Here is a 21,826-nt window from a genome sequence, read left to right as displayed (position 1 = left end):
GAGCTCCCACCTCCCACATTGAGGCCAGACTCCACTTGCAATATCAGAAGCCCTCTGACCATGAGATGGCAGCAAACAACAACAACCAATGAAGCCGAAACCCAGTACTTGGGAAGAGAAAAAAACAGGCTTATGAAGAAGTCAAGTATCATTATCCTTGTATCCACAACTTCTCATTTTCTCCTACTTGAAAACAAGTATGTTTTCCTCAACTTAACCTATTTTCTGGGCTCTCCAAAGCCATCTCTGACCATTCTTTAAGAAAGTGTTTCATGTGGTTTCTTGCATTTTGAAGTGGAAAAATCTTTAAATTCCTTATTGTAAGATGTACTCTCCAAATTCTTTAAAAAACAACAACATTGGCTGTATTAAATTCTGGTTGCAAAAAAAGCAGAAACAGGTGATTGGAACTTTTAACTGAGGATTAGTGGACTGTAAAACTTAAAAGGTATTCTATAAGAAATAAAAACTCTTCATCAGATAATCGTTAAAACCGAAACAAATATATGTGGATGAAGAAGAATATTAATGGTGGAGATATCAATAAACCAGAAAAAAATACTTTTGACCGCAATATATGCTACAAATAATAAGCAGAAAGAATTTTACAAAAGATTACATGGAAAAATAATAGACATGGACTATGAAAATATATGCTTATTAGGAGACTTACAACGCAATTATGGATGTTAAAAAGATTACAGAAGCAGTAAAAGAATTTTTAAAAAATGAAGAACACTACCAAACACATTCTTTGAGATGGCACAGGAATTAGACCTACAGGATGTATGGAGAGAATTAAAATAGCAAGAGCAATATACATTCTATTCAAATACACATCAATTGTGGTCAAGAATAGACATGGTGTGGATGACATCTGGAATGAGAGTAGACATCCAAGAAGTAGACATAACAACAAACACATGGGAAGATCACAACCCCATAAAAGTTATATAGAGGGGACAAAAGAAGAAATGGAGATGGACAATGAGCCAAAATGTTACAAAAGACAAATGATGGAAAAAGAAATGAAATTATTCTTCAAAGAAAATAGAAAAGAAGAAATAAAAACTAAGACCAATTGAAATTATTAACCTTGTACACATACACGAGTACACACAAAGTCACAGGACAAACAAAACTTTAATAAGTAATCAGTTTAAATGTAAAACCTCTATTTTGATGTGAGTTGTAGCAGTCCTTTTTCAATGTTGCACCCAACTACCGATTAAGTTTAAAAAAATAGGTTAGTAATATTTCTATCCTAAATTGTAATGAACATTGAGAGAATATATATGTCTTTTTACCCTCAACATTCTAATCTATTTAATAATTTTACACATGTTATTCAAATATCAGTGTATGGAAACAATACAATGTGCTAAGATTTATACCAGCATAAAAGAGGAGAAAAAATTATGAACTTTCCGAGTGCTTATATATGAAAGAGGCTAAATCGGAAATCACCTCAGGGAAGTAGAATTTATCTGCCCTTATGTGTCTGTTATAGCTGAGCCTTTCAGTGTGGCTGTTTGCCAGTCCATTGCCCAGTTAATTCAGAGTCACCTTGTACGGGACAGATGATATAGTAATTTAATAAATAAAATCTATTTTATGTCTGAAAACGATAAATAAATGTGCTTTGAATGCATGGCCCAGAACTGCCTGAGGTTGGGGCCACCCACTTGAAGTATATTTATTTATTTTTAAAGTGCAGCTTCCGGAAATACAGAACTGAGTATAGAAGCTGCCAAATAAAATTTGGATAAGTAGTACCTTAATACCCATTGTTAATTGGTTGTGGGAAGCATGCTGATTACTATAAACAATGTATACCAAACAATTTTTTCCCTTAAGAAATAATGCAGTGAATCACAAGGCAACCGACACCAACAAGTTCTAGCTTGTGCGTCTAGTACTAAACAAACAATGAGTACCAGGACATAATGTTCAAGTCCAAATGTGCAACAGCGCGCACCCGTGCCTTCACACATAATGCAATGTGTGCGTGACACCATGCACACTCTGTCCCCGTGCATGCACACACTACCTCCCCGTGTGTGCCTCACCCCCTGCGCATGTGTATGCGCCCCCCATACATGCATGTGCAACCCCTAACCATAACACCCATTTGCCCATTATTTGCTTCCAGGTTGGTGCAGGAGGCTTTCTAGACCCAAATGGGGCGTGGGGGGTTCGCATGGTGCTCCCGGATCCCTTTTTTGGGCCTGGAAGGCTTCCTGCACCAACCTGGAAGCCAAGACTGGGCACGGGAGTGCTGCATGAGCCCCCAAAATAGAATGCAAGTGCTCTCTGCACATTTGCCCCACACATGTATGTGTAACCCACGTGCACCTTTCCCCCCACACATGCGTGGCAGAGACTGGAAGACCAGCTGGCTGGCAGGAGGCGCATACGCATGCACGTTGGAGCTGAGCTGGTGTGATGGCACACGTTCCATAGGTTTGCCATCACAAGTATATGGGTTCTCAGCTGTGGGATCTAGGGCAAGAATATTTTTTTCAGGAATGATTTAAAAGCCCTTCACATAACAGATTAAGAAAACATAAAATAACAAATTAAAAAAATGGGATATATTTTCAATTCTTAAATGTTTTACTTATATGTTGGTGCAAAACCTTGAATGGGTGGGTGGGACAGCTGTGAAACATTATTTGCTAGCGCTTTGTTGCATGGCCTTTTGATGGAGGAAAGGCAGAGAAAATGAGGAAGGGATTAGATTAGATTAAAAAACACAGCTAGTTTATTCCCACTTTAACACTACCTTTAGTTAGTAGCTGCACTGCTTCATAAAGAATGCTCATACTTTGTATGAGTGATACATGCTATGGTTTTCCCAGTTGCAATGGATGGCTGTGAAGGTTGGACCATAAGGGTTAGGGTTAGGTGCTGGTGCTGGAGAAGACGCCTGTGAGTCCCTTGGACTGCAAGGCGATCCAACTGGTCAGTCCTAGAGGAGATCAACCCTGACTGCTCTTTAGAAAGCCAGATCCTGAAGAGGAAACTCAAATACTTTGGCCACCTAATGAGAAAGAAGAAGGACTCACTGGAGAAGAGCCTAATGCTGGGAACGATTGAGGGCAAAAGAAGAAGGGGACAATAGAAAAATGAGGTGGCTGGATGGAGTCTGAAGCAGTGGGCGTGAGCTGAAATGGACTCCAGGGGATGTTAGAGTACAGGAAGGCCTGGAGGAACATTGTCCATGGGGTCGCGATGGGTCGGACACGACTTCGCAATGAACAACGAGTGATACTCTTGGCTCTCTTGATTTGTATGACTTTCTTGACAGGGATGTTGGTCAATTTTGCAGCACCCCAATAATTCCCATAATTCTCAGGCAGCATCACCAGATGTTGGAAGTTTCTCTCCCATGCACTTTTGGAGCGCCCTTCAGATGGTGAAAATCTACCCAGCATGCATAATGTTCATTTTTTTCCTTGGTGAATCATCCCACTACTTGCTTTCTTAAGAATGTCTTCATTGCTACCCATTCTGTTTAGCTTTAGTTACAGTAGAGCAGGAGTGTCTAACTTTGGCAACTCTTAAGGCCTGTGGACTTCAACTCCCAGAATTCATGGCTGGCTGGCTTGGAAATTCTGGGAGTTGAAGTCCACAAGTCTTAAAAGTGGCCAAAGCTGGACATCCCTGCAGTAGAGCAATTTCAATGAGGTTAATCTTTGTTCTCCAAGTGAGGAATCCCGTTCACTCAGTCCAAAGGTGGCTCCGTCAGCCTTGCCGAAGAGGCTCCTCTGGACTCCTTCATCTTTTCCAGGGCGAGCAGCAAGTCAAGCTGAGTAAGTGGCCTCAAGGGGTTTTCTTCCAAGTCCCTGGGCATGGAAAAAAAAGGAAAGGAAAGGTTTTCTTGTTAGTTCTTCCCCTCTAGAACACCTTGCTCTTAGCATCCACTGCAATGCCTGAACTCATAACTGCTGAAATGTTTTTACTGCTTACCAAGTTTGCCTGAGTTGGGATGATAAAAACACCAGGCAGTTGCATGAAATTAAGTTTATTTATTCTTCCCCCCAAGAATGACAAGAGTAAGTTGTTAGGTGGATAGATGCAAAGACTTATTCCATCCAGCAATACTACCCCAGTCACCCAATAGCACTAACATTAGCACTTAGACAAGAAAAGAGAGATGGCTTACGTCTCCTCCACACTCCCTCTGCAGTGCAGCAGGTGGGCGATCTGCCTCATTTGTTGTTTTCGGACATAATCACGCACGCGATACGTGGCTGCGTCCCGGCACAATTCCCAGAGGTCGCTGCCCGAGTAACCACATGTCTTCTCTGCCAGCTCCTTCAGGCTCACAGCATTGCTCATCTGAGAAAAAATCCCCAGTTAATGAAAACATGGGTTTTGTTCTGATCAAATCTTCACCAGACTCGTCCCGAAAAAAACCCTTTTTATTTGGCTAATATGAATTCCAAGCATTCACATCCAGCGAAGTCCCAGCAAACAGTCTTTCAAGGGCAAATTTACAACCACCGACCTCATCAGGCTTGGAGAGCTGCCAGACCGATATCTTCCAAATGCTGAACAAGAAAATACTTGGCAAGGACTCTCTGAGAGTCACGAACAAATCTTCACACTAAGTGAAGATATATAGGCAACCTACTTCTTCCCATTACCACCTTATCATCCAAACAGTAGGACATATAAAAGAACATCTAATGCAGTAGTTCCCAACTTGGGGACCAGGCCCCACAGGGGGGCAATTCGAAAATGAGCTATTAACTGAATTTTTGAAAGTCCGCTAATTGCTTTTATATATTTGTGATGAAACAGCTGTGTTTCATTTACCTATTGTTGTCTTTGTTAAAGTGCATTTCCTAGCGGGGGGGAGGGAGCAACTGCCAGTCAACCAGATGTGCTCCCACTAAGGATTGTGGGACTGGCAGAGTCTCTCTCTCTCTCTCTCTCTCTCTCTCTCTCTCTCTCTCTCTCTCTCTCTCTCTCTCTCTCTCCCTCCCTCCCTCTCCCTCTCCCTCTCCCTCTCCCTCTCCCTCTCCCTCTCCCTCTCCCTCTCCCTCTCTCTCTTCCCCCTCTCTTTTTCCTGTGGGTTTTGCTGTTGGGTGGTTGTAGGGAGAGCTGCTCTGTGGGGAGACAGTGTGGATGGCTCCTGGGGGAAGCCCAGCAGTGAGGATACAGAACCAGGGCCCAAGTTTAACTAAGAAATAGTTAGACTTACAGTTATTTTTAGTCTGTGTTTTCCCAGGCTGTGTTTTGCCAGACTTTTCCTCTCAGAGCAATCTGGGGCTGGACCACACATGCATAGGCCTTGCCAGGCCTTTGTGATTCACCTCCACCTACTGAACTTCCAAAGCATTTCCCCACTAAGGTTCGAACCGAGTGGACGAGTAGTGTGGGGGTGGGGGGAGTGTCATAGAATCTACTCTCTTTTGTTCTTTTATTTTTCTCTTTCATGGATGTTCTTTGGAACCTTGTTTAAACCAAGTTACTGGCCTTTTAAGCTTCCTCCATGGGAGTAGGAGTTCACTCTTTGAATAGTAAGAACGATGTGTCACCAGGGGCGGGGGAGCACCAAGGTTTTAGAGATGCTTAGGTGGGGAATGGTCCAAAAATGGTTGGGAACCACTGATTGAATGGGTCTCACCATAGATCCGAATCGAGAACTTTGAATGAGTTTTTAGAATTAAACCCAAGGCAGCCACATACAGCCTGGGGACTACTTGCAAGCATCCATTGTGTTTCGAAGGTTTCGGGTTTTAGTGCGAAAATATGAATAAACTTAACGTGCTGCTCTAGATTGAAACCTATCAGTAACATCAGGGACTTGTAGAAGGAGTTTTTTCACAGCTCTTTCCTTTTTTGTTACAATTTTTCAAGGCAATATCTTTAATCTTCCCACACTGAAGTTGTCAAGTGGAATGCTGACCAACCTTTTGTGGAATGTACCATATTTTTTGGAGTATTTTCGGAGTTTTTTCCCTCAAAAAAGAGGCTGAAAATCTGGGTGTGTCTTATATGCTGAGTACAACAAATTTTTTGCCTCCAGAAACCCCACCCCCTTCACCAAAATGGCCATGAATAGCCTTTAGGAGGCTTTCAGAGTGCTCCTGGGAGTTGGGGAGGGCAGAAATGAGCAAAAAACAGGTCGGTTTTTGCTCAATTTTGCCCCCATTCCCCCCCCCCCCAGGAGCACTCTATAAGCCTCCTAAGGGCTATGGGGGGCGAAAAATGAGCCATTTTTGGGAGGTCTGCAGAGTGCAAAACCCTTTTTTTTTAATTTGCCTCTTCAAAATCTTGGTGCATCTTATACTTTGGTGTGTCTTATACTCCAAAATATACGGTACTTGCCGTGTTTAAACTTCCTTACCCCCCCCCCCTTTCTAATAGTAATTCTTTTTTTCCTTCTTTCTTTCTTCTCTTTCTCTCTCATTAATAGAACAAATGGTATATATACTCAAATTTTAAGTAACTTTCCCCAGGAAAGATAACAATATGTCTGTAACAGAAGCTCATATTCCACGGCATAAAAGGTTTTTAGCAAGATATGTATCACCAACAGATACGATCACAGCTCTTTCCTTTAATAAGATCTAAGTTGAAAAAAATGGGAAGGAAGCAGGAAACTTACATTTTCTCCAGCAAGAATCAGATTCAGGATATCTTGTCTTTGCCTTTGGGTCTGTCGGAGCAGAGAATGGTATTGTAAACACGACACCAAAAATGAGAGGAGAGATAGAGAGAGAAATTTGGTGCCTTTGAATCAGTCTTGACTCTTGCTAACTGTCTGGATAGGTCCCCGCAGGTCTCTTAGCAATATTTCAGAAGTGGTTTGCCATTACCTCCTTCCTAGGGCTGAGACAGAGTGACTGGCTCAAGGTGAGGCTTTGTTGCTTAACCTCCACTATACTAACCTGGCTGACCTCCTGCTTTTTCCAATCTTCCTATCTGTGTTGGAGGCATTTAAATATGAAATATTCTATATATGTTGCTTTCTGTGTTTCTGCAATAATTTCTGAGGCCATCTTGGCCTCCCTGCCACAAACCTTCTGATTTCAGGTACATTCTCTCCGAAGAACCTGACTGGATCTTGCAAAGTCCATATTGGAGGTGAAGTCTTACTATCCAGCAATGTGGGTGGTTGGGGAAGAGGGTTTGTGGGAAGAGAAGTCATATCTACTCACAGGTAGTGCAATGTGAAAAGTCATTGGCATTCTCCTCAGGATGGCTGGGTCCACATCTTGTGGCCTATTGGTGGCTCCCAGCACCATTACCTGAAATAGATAGATAGATAGATAGATAGATAGATAGATAGATAGATAGATAGATAGATAGACAGACAGACAGACAGACATATATAGAGATAGATAGATAGATAGATGATAGATAGATAGATAGATAGATAGATAGATAGAAAGAAAGATAGATAGATAGATAGATAGATAGATAATAGATAGATAGACAGACAGACAGATAGATATAGGATGAGAGAGAGAGAGAGAGAGAGAGAGAGAGAGAGAGAGAGAGAGAGAGAGAGAGAGAGAGAGAGAGAGAGAGAGAGAGAGAGAGAGAGACACCATGTTTCCCCCAAAAGACAGGGTCTTATTTTCTTTTGACCCCCAAAATAAGTGCTTGGCCTTATTTTTGGGGAGATCTTATGATTTTTGAGGTGCAGAAAGTGGTGATCATGGTCACCTCATGGCTGCTGTTGTGTTGCGAGTCACTGGACCTGAGGTTTTCGCCGGTGTTAGTATGTAGGTCTCTAGTTGTTCGGGTTTTCTCCCGCGTAGAATTGGAGATGTCTTAGCGACGTTTCGACGAAGTCACATTCGTCATCTTCAGGCTGCTGCTGACTACTTCAGGTTTGGTGTTTCCAGGAGTAGTGTGGGATCTTGGCTGTTTGTTCCTTATAACTGCTTAATCCCCTACCAGCAGTTATAAGGAACAAACAGCCAAGATCCCACACTACTCCTGGAAACACCAAACCTGAAGTAGTCAGCAGCAGCCTGAAGATGACGAATGTGACTTCGTCGAAACGTCACCAAGACATCTCCAATTCTACGCGGGAGAAAACCCGAACAACTAGAGACCTACATATATATATATATATATATATATATATATATATATATATATATATATATATATATATATATATATATATATATATATATATATATATATATATATATATATATATTTCTGAGGTTTTCGCGGGTGTTAGTATGTAGGTCTCTAGTTGTTCGGGTTTTCTCCCGCGTAGAATTGGAGATGTCTTGGCGACGTTTCGACGAAGTCTCATTCGTCATCTTCAGGCGGCTTCAGACTACTTCAGAGTTTCCTCCTGGAAACACCAAACCTGAAGTAGTCTGAAGCCGCCTGAAGATGACGAATGAGACTTCGTCGAAACGTCGCCAAGACATCTCCAATTCTACGCGGGAGAAAACCCGAACAACTAGAGACCTATGTATATGTATATGTATATGTATATGTATATGTATATGTATATGTATATATATATATATATATATATATATATATATATATGTGTGTGTGTGTGTGTGTGTGTGTGTGTGTGTGTGTGTGTGTGTGTATATATGTATATGTATATGTATGTGTATGTATGTATGTATGTATGTATGTATATATATATATATATATATATATATATATATATATATATATATATATATATATATATATATATATATATATATATATATATATATATATATATATATATGTATGTATGTATGTATATAGCACTACAATCTAGGTCATCCAGTCCAATCCCCCATCCAAGCAGAAGACCCAACACCATTTCTGACAGATGACAGTCCAATCTCTTCTTGAAAGCTTCCAGGGATGAAGCTCCCACAACATCCGAAGGCAACTTCTGTTTCATGGGTTGATTGTTCCCACTGTTAGAAAATTTCTCCTTATTGCCTGGTTGAATCTCTCCTTGTTCAGTTTCCATCCATTATTCCTTGTCTATTTCTATTCTATTCTATTTATTAAATTTATAATAGCCTTCAGGTGCTTTGCCTCTCTGTGGCAGCCCCTCAAATATTGTAAGACTGTTATCATGTCTCCCGTGATCCTTCTTTTCTCTAGACTAGTCATGCACAGTTCCTGCAACCGTTCATCATGTTTTAGCCTCCATTCCCCTAATCATCTTGGTTGCTCTTCTCTGCACTCTTTCTAGAGTCTTCACATCTTTTTTTATAGTATGATGGCTGAAACTGGTCACCACATCACCATGTGTTAACCTTTAAGGGACCACATAGTTTTAATTTATTTGTGATTTTTGAATGTTTTCTTTTTTTTTCAGTATGTTGGTTGAGCAAAATGTGCAAACCAGGGAAATGCACAGAACTATGGCTCTGGTGGAAGAACGAATGGTCCATATTTTTAAAGCTGGGTTGGATTCAATTTGCATTAATGGATTTAAGGGCCAAGCCTCACCTGGCAGTCAGATGCTGTCTGCAGCCCATCCCAGAGACTCATGAATTCTGCTTTCATCATAGCTGTGGCTTCGTGATCAGTTCTGGACCGGTTCCTCAGGAAAGCATCTGCCGGAAATGGGTAGAACATTAAAATAATGGATTGACAAAATTAAATTACTACTTTTCTCCAGATATTGCTCTGTTTTGTTTAGCAGTGTGTCTCATCCTGCGAGGTCCTGTGGACTGCAAGGCGATCCAACCGGTCAGTCCTAGAGGAGAGAAGAACCTAATGCTGGGAACGATGGAGGACAAAAGAAGAAGGGGACGACAGAGAATGAGGTGGCTGGATGGAGTCACTGAAGCAATTGGCATGAGCTTCAATGGACTCCAGAGGATGGTAGAGGACAGAAAGGCCTAGAGGAATGTTGTCCATGGGGTCACAATGGATCAGACATGACTTCGCAACTAACAACAACCATGTGATACATAAGAACCACAGAGTGGGATCTTACCGATCTCATCAATGAAAATTATGCAGGGTTGGATTTTGATTGCCAGAGAAAAAACGGCAGCTGTGAGTTTCTGTGACTCTCCGTACCATTTGTCCATCAAGGTGGGCGCTTGAAGATTGATGAACCTGCAGTTGGAGGCCTGGGCCATTGCTTTGGCAAGGAGAGTCTTGCCACATCCTGGAGGTCCATACAGTAAGACACCTACAAAAAAGGGAAAGTCATAGATGGGCCCATAGTTTTCCTACCATCCACCTCCTAATGAATTCAAGGTAAGAGCCTTTATATTGATTCAGGAAAAGAATGTGACTCTGCCTTTAGATTTTCCTGGTCAGATGAACAATTGTTACCATATTTTTTGGAGTATAAGACGCACCTTTTTCCCACAAAAAAGAGGCTGAAAATCTGGGTGCGTCATATACACTGAATACAGTATTTTTTGCTTCCAAAAACTGCGCCCCCTTCACCAAAATGGCTGTGCATAGCCTTTAGGAAGCTTTTAGAGAGCTCCTGGGGGCTGGGGAGGGCAGAAATGAGCAAAAAAATGGCCCGGTTTTTGCTCAATTTTACCCCCTCCCCAGCCCCCAGGAGCACTCTATAAGCTTCCTAAAGGTTATCCGTGCCTTTTTTGTTAAACTAAAAATGGGCCAGGTTTTTTTTTTCGTTTTTCACACCCCTACCCCCCCCCCCCCCCGGAGCACTGTGCAAGCTCCCTAAGGGCTATTCATTCCTTTGGGGGGGGAGCGGACCCGTTTTTGCAAAAAAGGGCCATTTTGGGGAGGTTTGCGGAGTGCAAAAACTTTTTTTAAATTTTCCTCTTCAAAACCTTGCTGCACCTTATACTCGGGTGTGTCTTATACTCCAAAAATACGGTAACTAATTTAGCAAAGGTTCATCTCCGGTAACATTGTACTGCAAATTAGGGCATACAAAACCTTTGCTAGATCAATTCTCGAATACAGCTCGTCTGCATGAAATCCACACTGTACATCGGACATTAATACAATTGAGCGAGTCCAGAGATATTTCACGAGAAGAATCCTCCATTCCTCTGCTCACAACAGAATCCCTTATGGCTCCAGGTTTCGAAATGTTGGCCTTGGACAATCTAGCACTACGCTGATTAAGATGTGACCTAAGTGTAGTACACAAAATTGTCTGCTACACTTCCAGCTGAAGCGGTCATGGTTTGGCTGTAGGCACTGCCATCTTGTTTTTAAGTTCTGCGCATGTGCAGAATAATTTTAATTGCAATGCACATGCATGCGTAGCACCCATACACGCAAGCAAACCAGCAGTAGTGCCTCCTGAAACCCACCGCTGGGTCGCACGTATGCATGGGGAGATGGAGGGAGCATGGGGGGGTCATGCACACATGTGCAGGGGAGTGGAGTGCATGGCATTATGGGAGTGGCCATGCATGCGCACTCTTGTGCATACATGCGCAATTTCATCATGCGAGAAGAAAAAGGTTAGCCATCACTGCACTAGAAGATCTCCAAGGTCCCTTCCAACTATTATTCTGTTCTGTCACTCAGTATTTGAAATAATCAGATGGATTAACACTTTACATTTAATGTCTTGGGACCAATCGGTCCATATACAAAATGAAATATGGAAGTACTTCCCTACTGCTAGTTGTCAACTTACAGCCATTCGTTTAATCAAAGTTCAAAATTACAACAGCACCGCAAACAGTGACTTATGACCAATTCTCCTACTTATGACCACTGCAGCATTCCCCATAGTCCCATGATCAAACATCAGGTGCTGTCAATCAGCATGTATTTACGATGGTTACAGCCTCCTGAGGTTGGATCAAATTGTGATTTGCAACCTTTCTAGGAGCTTCTGATGAACAAAACCAATGCGGGAAGCCAGATTCGCTCAACGACCACACGATTCACAACTATGGCAAAAGGTCATAAAATGGGGCTAAATTAAGAACTGCCTTGCTTAGCAACTGAAATGTTGGGCTGAATTTGATCCTACATCAAGGACTATGTGTATGTGGGGCCTTCCTTTTTTAATATCGTTTTTATTCAGCATTTTTAAACATTAGAATCACAATTGTGCAATCACAATTACACTTTTACAGCTTCCCACTATCGGTATTCCTTTTTCTAATTCCTACTTTTCCATTCTACGGCCTATTGTCATACATATACCTCCTTGTTTCGTGATTATTATGTTTAAAATATATACAACCTATATCCATTTACATCTTTATTGATTTCTGAATATATATCATCTCCTTTTGTTACATTTTCTATACACTCATTATGCATTAATTTTACATCTCTTTTTGAGCCAATTATACCACCTATTCCATATCTTGTAATACTCTTTCCCCTCTGTCCCTTAGTTTCATCGTTAATTTATCCATTTCTGTGCATTCTAGCAACCTTTTTTGTTATGATCTCTGCATTTGAGAGGATTTTTTGTTTTTGTTTCCAGTTTTGGGCAAATGAGATTCTGGCTGCAGTAACTATATGAAGCATAATATATTGAATTTCTTTGCTTCCTTTTATTATTCCCCAAAGAAACAGCTCAGGCTTCATGTCAATTTTTCATTCTGTTACTTCCTCCAACTATTTTTGAATTTTGGGGGCCTTCCTAAAAGCTTCTGTATATTTGGCTGTCGACATCAATAGAGTACACAACAAAATAAAAATTACATTGGCGTGGGATAAACTGAGACAAGCTGGAGAGCAGGGCCTGAAATGACTTATTTGGATCCCTAAGGGACTCTACAATGAAGACATGCCAAGGGTACCTTTTGGGGGCTGGCAGAGTTTGGAGTGCTCGAACAAGCGTGTCTGTTGCAAAGGTAAGATTACGGTGTCCCGAAGTTCACTGACCAGCTCATCTAAGCCTGCAACATCATTCCAACTGACCTGAAAATAGGACAAGTTTATGGAGGACTGAAACAAGAAAGAGGTCCTGAACCATTTAGTAAGAACAGCTTCATCCCTGAAATGGTGTAGGGCAGTGATGGCTAGCCTTTTTGCCATTGCATGCCAAAAGTGGGGGGAATCGCTGGGGGAGCGCGGGGGGATTGTGTGCACACACCCATAATTCTATGCATCCTCCCCCCATTCATGCACATGCGACCCCACCTGTCTCCCTACGCCCTTGGCGTGTGATGGCACGGTGAACCTGTTTTCACCTTCCCCAGGCTCCAGAGGCTTTCTATGAGCCTGGGGAGGGCAAAAACGCCCCCCAGAAGTCCTCCGGAGGCAGGAAACGGCCCATTTTTTGACTTCTGGGTTGCCATTTTGGGACCATTTTTCGCTCTTTGGAGACTTCAGGAGGCTTCCTTGAAAAGGAAGGGAGAAAAATGGCCGAAAATCAAGGCCAAAATCAGCTGGCCAGTGCACGCCTGCGCGCTACAGCTGACAGGGCAATGCCTTGTGTGCCCTCAGAAATGGTTTCGCCTGCCACCTGTGGCACACGTGCCATAAGTTCGCTATCATGGGTGTAGGATCTCCTGCATAGGCGGGGTGTGGTGGACTAGATCAAGGGTATCAAACTGGATTTCTTCCAAGGCTGGATCAGCATTCTCTTCCGCAGGCTGGCCAGGGAGGGGAGAGACAGGATGGATGCCTCCTGCTGCACCCTACCAGCCAAAACACAGTGTGGGTGACTGTGTGTGACTCTGTTTTTGTCCAGCAGAGTGCTGCAGTTGAAGACTGAAAACAACGTGCAGAGAGGCTGTGTGAGCCCCCCTCCCACACCCCGTATTGCAGGGGTGGGTTTCTCGCCCCGTTCCAACCGGTATGCGCCTGTGCGATGCTCCAGCTGCTCCTGGAGGATCGCACAGATGCTGTATGCGTTCTGCGCATGCGTGGAAGCGCAGAACTCGTCAAAACCGGGTAAGAAATGCGGGCGGGCGGGTGGATCCTTCGGCATTCCCGGAAGTTACTTACTTCCGGGTTCGCCGACCAACCGGTTTGCGGGGACCGCCGCGAACCGCCTGAAACCCACCCCTGCCCTATTGGCTACCAGAGGCACTGTAGACCAGTCCTTTGCTATTTCCAGGTCAGCCCTGTGGGCCAGATATAAGCACCCTGCAGGCCTTGAGTTAGATACCCCTGGACTAGATGACCTACAACAGTGATGGCAAACCTTTTCGGGATCAAGTGCTCAAACCGGAATGTGTGTGCATGTGCATGCGCTAGAGCACCAGAAACCTGAAGACCAGTTGGCCGGCGTGCATATGTCTGCTTTTCCCCCAGTTTGTGGCCCATTTTTAGGGCCATTTTCAGGCCGTTTTCCGGACCGTTTTCAAACTCTTTTCTGGGCTGTTTTCAAGCTGATTTTTGGGGCGTTTTCAACCTGAAAACGACGCAAAAAAGGCCCAGGAACCCACCCACCCCAAACAACCTGGTTTTTGGATATTTTCAAGCTGTTTTCTGGTGCTCCAGCAACCATGAAGACCAGCTGGCTGAAAATCAGAAGACCAGCCGGCAATGGCACGCGTGACCACAGAGTGGGCTCTGCATGCCACCTCTGGCAGTCATGCCATAGGTTTGCCATCATGAATCTACAAAGTCACTTCCAACTCTGTTAATCTTTTAATCTCGTTTAAGCAGACTTTCCATGCTGTTGCCACCACCGTCTCTTTTGAGTTTGCTCAGCAGCCAATCAAGGGCCCAACTGCTCTTTCTAGTTGTCCAGCCAACCGCAGATAGAATCGCACATCACAGTTGATGCTGGGACCAGGGAAGCAGCAGTTCTCCCTCTTCTTACCTTGATGTCCCTGGGAACCACCAAATGAGCAACGATGTTCATCTCGTGCTCCGTCAGCTTCAGCTTTTCTATTCCAATCTGCTTCATCAGGTCTTCCGCCTGTCCGAGGAGATAAAAAAAGGGGGAACTAAATGCAGGCATAATTGCAAGGTTGAAACCTGCTGTTTGGCTTAACGAGGCACTTTCATTTTAATGAGCTTTAATTGCTGACTGGTCCTTATTATATTCAGCACATGTGCCCAGCATGGCCTCGGAAAATGATTGTCGGTCTTTCATAATAATAATAATAATTCTACACGGTCACTGAGAAGCAAGCGGCTTTTTTTCAGCAGCATCAAACAGGCAATGAGAATGGAGCATAATTATTTTGAGAAAGCCCCCACTTATAATGCTTGTAACAGCTGTTAAAAAGATCAGAAGCCTCTTTATAATTTTTCCTTTTCCTATTTTATTTCTTATTTATTCACTGTTACAGAATCTGGAATTTAACCTGCCATGTCTTCAAATATATATATTTATCACAAATATTTATTTTATTTCTTTTAAAAAACACAAATATTTCATCATTCATCAATCATTAAGACATTGAAGTACAATTTTTTGTGTGTGCCCCTCCCTCCCTCCAACCCCCCAACCCCCCTCCTCCTTCCCCCCCCCCGACTTCCCAGAACCCGTACACGGTATGGATTTTTAACTAACACAGTCTAAAATCTATTGAGAAAAAAGAAATAAAGAAATTAATGACATCTCTACATTGATCTTAGCTTCTTCTTGCTGAGCTAACTTTTAACAGTTTAAATCATTTCTGATCTTAAGCATAGGCTAACTGGAATTTCTTGGTCCCGTATTTATTTTGTATATAGTCAATCCATTTTTTCCAGTCTCGTTTATATCTCTCATTTGAGTGATCTTTAAGATATGCCGATATTTTAGCCATCTTGGCTAAGTTTGTGACTTTCAATGTCCATTCTTGGATTGTAGGCAAGTCTTCCTTCTTCCAGTATTGCGCCACCAACAGTCTTGCTGCCGTTATTAGGTGCAGAATCAAATTAGTCTCTACCACTGTAAAGTCAGTACATATACCTAGTAAAAATAACTGAGGAATAAACTTTATCCTTCTTTTAAAAATATTTTGCATGACCCACCATATTTTTATCCAGAATGCCTTAACCTTTTGGCAGGTCCACCATATATGATAATATGTAGCATCGAGAGAACCACACCTCCAACATTTAGGCTGTACATTCGGATACATAGAAGCCAACTTTTTAGGATTTCAAATATATATATTTAGTTGCTGTTAGTTGCAAAGTCATGTCCGACCCATCGTGACCCCATGGACAAAGTTCCTCCAGGCCTTCCTGCCCTCTACCATTCTCGGTAGTCCATTTAAGCTCACGCCTCTTGCTTTGGTGATTCTATTCAGCCACCTCATTCTCTGTCGTCCCCTACTTCCTTTGCCCTCAATCTAGCGAGAATGGTTTTACAGCCCTCTCTAAACGGTTTGCAGAGTCAGCTTCTTGTCCCCAACAGTTTGGGTCCTCATTTTACCCACCACAGAAGGATGGAAGGCTGAGTCAAACTTGAGCCTGGTGAGATTTGAACTGCCAAATTGCAGGCAGCCGGCAGTCAGCAGAAAGTGCCTGAAGTACTGCACTCTAACCACTGCGCCATTGTGGCTCATAAGTAGATTGTTTTATGATTCTAATACCCATCGCAGTGTTTTTGTTTCTGCTTTTTTTAAACGCCACTTAGGACACAGCAAACAAAAAAGAGTTTAAGAAGGACCAGTGATTCTGTTAAAAAGGTAAAGGTAAAGGTTTCCCCATACATGCGTGCTACTCATTCCTGAATCTAGGAGCTGGTGCTCATCTTTGTTTCAAAGCTGAAGAGCCAGCACTGTCCGAAGACATCTCTGTGGTCATGTGGCCGTCATGACTAAATGCCAAAGGTGCCCAGAACACTGTTACCTTCCCACCAAAGGTGATTCCTATTTTTCTACTTTCTATGTGCTTTCGAACTGGTAGGTTGGCAGAAGCTCGGACAAGTAATGGCAGCTCACTCTGTTACACGGCACTAGGAATTCGAATCGTCGAACTGCTGACCTTTCTGATCGACAAGCTCAGTGTCTTAGCCACTGAGCCACTGCATCCCTATGTAGTGATTTTGTTAGAACTTGTCAAAAATATTAGACAAATCAAGATTCAGTAGTGGCTCTAATTTAACCATGGGAACCCAGCTACAAAACATACTTGTCATACATACCCTTTTCTTCAACTGGATTCTTTGCTTCTGGGCTGGGTCTAGGGCATCTGAGACCCACTTTATACTGAAGTAGGTGGTGGCTCCAAAGACGGCCACACGGAGAAGAACAAGACAGGCTTCATTCCGGGTTAGGGGACGAGTCAGGAAGTCCTTCGACACATCCCCCAGCAATATCTCCAAAGTGTTTCTAGCTCCCAAACTGGAACCTAAATTATTATTTTAAAATGGTACGGAGATAGGAGAGGTTAGCATAGAAAGATAAACTCCTGAAGCCATTTCATCAGCATTTAGTACTGCTGTTAAATGATTAAAATTAGACAATAAAAATCTGCCCATTGTAAAATGAGCACAGGTCTCTATCAAGAGAAGGGGTGCCAAACCTGCATCGCCATGGCAGCATCATGTGACATATTGGGAGTTTTTTTTCCCCTTCACTAAACCGGGTATGGTCAGCGTGAGGCGCATCTGGCCTGCAGGCCGGGAGTTTGACAGCCCTCATCTCAGGGGTGGGATTCAGCTGGTTTGGATCAGTTTGGTTGATCCGGATGCTAATTTTGCATCTGATTTGCCAGACCAGTAGTTGGAAGGACTGGCTGGCCCCGCCCACCCTGTCCTTCCCTCCCAGGAGTCTCCACGCAGCCCATTCATCATGCAAGGTAAGGGCCCACACAGAGGCTCTGGGAGAGCAAAAAATGGGCCTTCTAGGTTGCTTTTGCCCTCCCAGAGGCTTGAAGAAAGCCTCTGGAGCCTAGGGAGTGTGAAAATGCCCCCACCGCCACCGCCATGGTGTAGGAGACCAAGTCGACCACATTCATCATAGCCACTCCCACCCAGCAACCAGGCAGAGAACCAGTTGCTAACATTTTTCAATCCCACCCCTGCCTGATCTAGAATATTTTGGATCATGCAATATCAATTTTTCAATTATATTTTTGCCCATTATTCATTTAGTCCCATGCTATAACATCATGGAAATGAATAATCGCTCACCCGTAGAGTGTTTGTGTGTTATCCCAGATTACGCCTCTTAGAACTTCCAAATACAATTTGAATTTCCTGTCTAAAAGCTTTTAGGGTTGTACTCAGTCACTAAAATTGATCTAGATATAGATTGCTCCATGTAAGGCAGTCCCGACTGCTTGGGTTCTCACAATACTCCAAAGTAACAATGTTGGTTTGATATGTAAGATACACTAAGCCACAAAATAGCCAACCATATTTCAGCCTAATATATTGAATCACCTTACATCTCTAATTGTGATTATGTAAAAATTATGCCATATCATCATCATCCAGACTCCTGAATCCTTAAAGACTCTCCGCAGTCTATAGTTGAAATAATATGAGTGAACAAATACAAATAGCAATAGTACTTAAACTTATATACTGCTTCACAGTGTTTTACAGTCCTCTCTAAGAGTCAGCATATTTCCCCCAACAATCTGGGTCTTCATTTTACCCACCTTAGAAAGATTGACGGCTGAGTCAATCTGGAGCTAGCCAGGATCAAACTCTGGGCTGTGGGCAGAGTCAGCCTGCAATACTGCACTTTAACCCTTGCGCCCCCATGGCAAGAATAGCATAGCATAGCAATAGCACTTGTATACTGCTTGACAGTGCTTTATAGCCCTATGTAAGTAGTTTACAGAATCAATATATTGCCCCCAACAATGGAAACATAATGTTAACATATCCAAACCAAATTATAATTGTTAGTTGTGGCATATCCAGTCTATGGGTCCCCATACATCCTGCTTTCCCAGCACGATGCTATGTGGAGATGTTGGTTTATATTACACTACAATAATATAAATATTGTATAAATTATAAATTAATATAAATACTGTATAAAATTGTAAGGATGGATGGATGGATGGATGGATGGATGGATGGATGGATGTAGATGTAGATATAATACATTATATAATTATATATAATTTTTATAATTGCACTTCAAACCTGAGTCAGCCAAGGCTGGACACTTGACAAAGCCCTGTCTTAGGTTGGGATAAGGATGTTACTGATTTTGTAACATTCAGAATAATAACTGAATGCTCCCAACTGTGCTTTTCATCTTGGAATTTATTTTATCAAAAGACCAGCTGGGTGACTCTCTCAGCCCAACCCGCTTCACAGGGTTGTAGTTTTAAGAGGGGGGGGGAGGCAGAGGAAGTAGGTGTGTTGGATATGTTCGCCAGCTTAAGTTATTTGTAAAAAATAATAAAGGCGGAATATAAATAAATAAAAAATATATAGTAAATAAATAAATAAATAAAATAAGTCAATAAATAAGTCAATGTCAATAAGTTAATAAATAAATAAAATACAGTAAGTCAGTCAGTCAATAAAGTCAATAAATAAATAAACAAGTCAATAAATAAGTCAATAAAATACAGTAAGTCAATAAATAGAATACAGTAAGTCAATAAATAAATCAATAAATAAAGTCAATAAATAAATAAGAATAAATAAGTCAATAAATAAATAAGTTCCCATGTCTGCACCACAAATTGGGCTATTCCCTAAGTAAGCCATGTTTTGGCTTGTTCGGTGTTGGTTTATATGTTTTTGCTGGAATGAAATACAGAAGCTTGCAAAATCAGGGCTTACTCTTTTATTTTTCAATAAATAGAGAAGTTGCTTGTGGGTTTATGTTAAAAAATAATTTAAAACACAGACACAGACACAGACACACACACAGACACACACACACAGAGGAGAGAAAGAGAGGGAGGGAGGGAGAGAGAGGGGGGGGAGGTCTAGCATAGAGGGAGAAATCACGTAAGCCATATTACTTGATGCTTCCCCTCAGGACATCCCAGGAGGAGGGTAGGATTGGAAGACGAGGCGCCCTGTTTTAAGTGAGATCTCGTGTCTGTCTGTGTGTGTGTGTGTGTGTGTGTGTGTGTGTGTGTGTGTGTGTGTGTGTGTCTGTGCGCAATCTTGTGGCGTATCGGGAGGGGCAGCTTTAAGGCCGATATCCACGGGGACTTGGTGTTTTGGTCCCCAGGATTATTGGCTTTAATTTGTGCCCCCCACGTCTCCCCGTTCGCAACAGTAGCGTTGCTGACCATGGTGCTGAAAAACGCCGGGACGAGGCCGCAGCGCGCAGCGGCCCAAAAAGGAAGAACGAGACTCACCCATCCGTCGTTCTCGCCGCCTTTCCAGTCGGCTACACAGTACACTCCTCGCGCGGAAACAAGAGCCGGGGGGGGGGGGAATCCTTCCTACTTCACTGCTCCCGACTTCTGGGTATGATGATGGGGCTTGAAATCAAACGCCGCTGGCTGCTGTCTATGAACGGAACAACATAGTTGAGGCTAGAGCTGAGTTTTGCTTTAGTGTTTTTTTTTTTTATAAGAAGCAACCCCGGTTTTAAAAAACAAAACGTCATCTCTTAAAATGGAAATTCAGCCCAGAGATTTAAGCCTCCCTCTCTGGACTGCTTATTTGACTGCCCTTGTTTAGAAAAAGCATGTGCTGGTTTGTATGGAGGATGTATGGGAAGCCCTTAATAAGGCATCTCTGTTATTTATTTATTTATTTATTTTATTGATGATTAAATTTATATTGCCCCGTTTGCCCATGGCTGCTTATTTCATGTTAATTCTGAAAGAAGAAGAACAGAATTCAGCAGGATTTACTCCCAAGTTTTTGGCTAAAGATATCTTAATTGAGGAACATTTCACACTCTGAAGTAACTTTATCAAGTTCAGTGGGACTTCTGTAGTCAGGTATCACAAGAGATATCCTATCTGTGTCGTAGGGATAAGCTGTGAAGGTTGAGATCTTATTTACCTGAGAATATGTATCACTGAACCAAATAGAATTTAAGTGAACACATTATTTCAGTATTTTGCAGATTAATTTGTGATCCCGTAGGGAAGAAACTTATATGCATGGAGAATGCTTTGAAATTAATTATATTTCATCAGAAAGGGACACAGTAGCTCAGTGGCTAAGACACTGAGCTTGTCGATCAGAAAGGTTGGCAGTTAGGTGGTTCAAATCCCCAGTGCCGCCTAACAGAGTGAGCTCCTGTTACTTGTCCCAGTTTCTGCCAACCTAGCTGTTTGAAAAATGCAAGTAGAAAAATAGGAGCCACCTTTGGTGGGAAGGTAACAGCATTCTTTGCACCTTCAGCATTTAATCCGCAGTCAGCCACATGACCAAGGAGACTTCTTCGGAGAGCACTGGCTCTTTGGCTTTGAAACGGAGATAAGCACTGCTCCCTACAGTTGGGAAGGACTAGCACATATGTGCGAGGGGAACCTTTACCTATATTTCTTCAGACACAACCGTTCCTTACCTTCCTTTTTTAGGGCTACCATACATGAGTTGCAAGAATCCAGATGACTAAATGGCAGACATGTGAGAGTATTTTTTTTTTAATGTCTTTGTTGCCACTTAATGATTGCTTGGGTTTTTGCAATCTGGCTTTGCACATTGGTTGCCAGTTTTTGTCTTGTTTTTTAGTTTGCTGTCAGAATTTCTGCTTACAGAGTCATATACATGGCAGTCGAGTAATTCAAATTGAATTACTCTAGGAAAATTGATTCTTGAACTTGGGTGACTTTTTATTTTAATTTTATTTATTTCGTTTGTCAAACATGTACAGGATAGCAGGATATAAGTTTAATATTTATTTGTCATTGTACTTAAATACAACAAAATTGGTTATATAATTATATAAGTATACTTATATAAACTTATATAAATATCAGTACATGGAAATGAACAAAGGAAATGAATACAAATAAATGGGAACAGTAGGACAGGGATGGAAGGCACAATGGTGTGTTTATGCATGCCCCCTTACAGACCTCTTAGGAAAGGGGTGAGGTCCATGCTAGACAGTTTAGG

General features: G+C 42.2%; 1 protein-coding gene across 3 annotated transcripts; it reads right to left on the bottom strand.

Moving 5' to 3' along the window:
- Positions 1-3,613: 3,613 nt before the first annotated feature.
- Positions 3,614-20,135, bottom strand: LOC106542563 (ATPase family AAA domain containing 1). 3 transcript variants are annotated; one of them, XM_087706145.1, is made up of 10 exons: positions 20,104-20,135; positions 16,964-17,169; positions 14,699-14,797; positions 12,723-12,843; positions 9,950-10,150; positions 9,457-9,563; positions 7,176-7,265; positions 6,623-6,673; positions 4,169-4,344; positions 3,614-3,848 (listed from the first exon to the last, which is right to left on the bottom strand). In XM_087706145.1, exons 1-10 carry the CDS (start codon positions 20,105-20,107, stop codon positions 3,728-3,730), a joined length of 1,176 nt encoding a protein of 391 aa, XP_087562271.1. In that variant the 5' UTR covers positions 20,108-20,135; the 3' UTR covers positions 3,614-3,727. The 3 variants fall into 3 exon arrangements, with proteins under 3 accessions (XP_087562271.1, XP_087562272.1, XP_087562273.1); XM_087706146.1 differs by lacking the exon at positions 12,723-12,843 and having other exon boundaries at positions 16,951-17,169; XM_087706147.1 differs by lacking the exon at positions 20,104-20,135 and having other exon boundaries at positions 16,951-17,036.
- Between the last annotated feature and the right edge of the window lie 1,691 nt (positions 20,136-21,826).

This window comes from Thamnophis sirtalis, unplaced genomic scaffold, assembly GCF_051295495.1.
Source record: "Thamnophis sirtalis isolate CommonGarterSnake01/CBP01778 unplaced genomic scaffold, rThaSir2_p1.2 scaffold_2, whole genome shotgun sequence".
NCBI classification, from domain to species: Eukaryota; Metazoa; Chordata; class Lepidosauria; order Squamata; family Natricidae; genus Thamnophis; species Thamnophis sirtalis.
The sequence above is the reverse complement of the archived record's forward strand: the minus strand, read 5'-3'. Positions and strand labels throughout refer to the sequence as shown.

Excerpts from the sequence above, each read along its gene's own strand:
- LOC106542563 (XM_087706145.1), bottom strand. Across the intron at positions 12,844-14,698 it reads TGGTTCCCAGGGACATCAAG|GTCAGTTGGAATGATGTTGC; the intron begins GTAAGAAGAGGG and ends TCCTATTTTCAG. Across the intron at positions 7,266-9,456 it reads AGACAGCATCTGACTGCCAG|GTAATGGTGCTGGGAGCCAC; the intron begins GTGAGGCTTGGC and ends TATCTATTTCAG.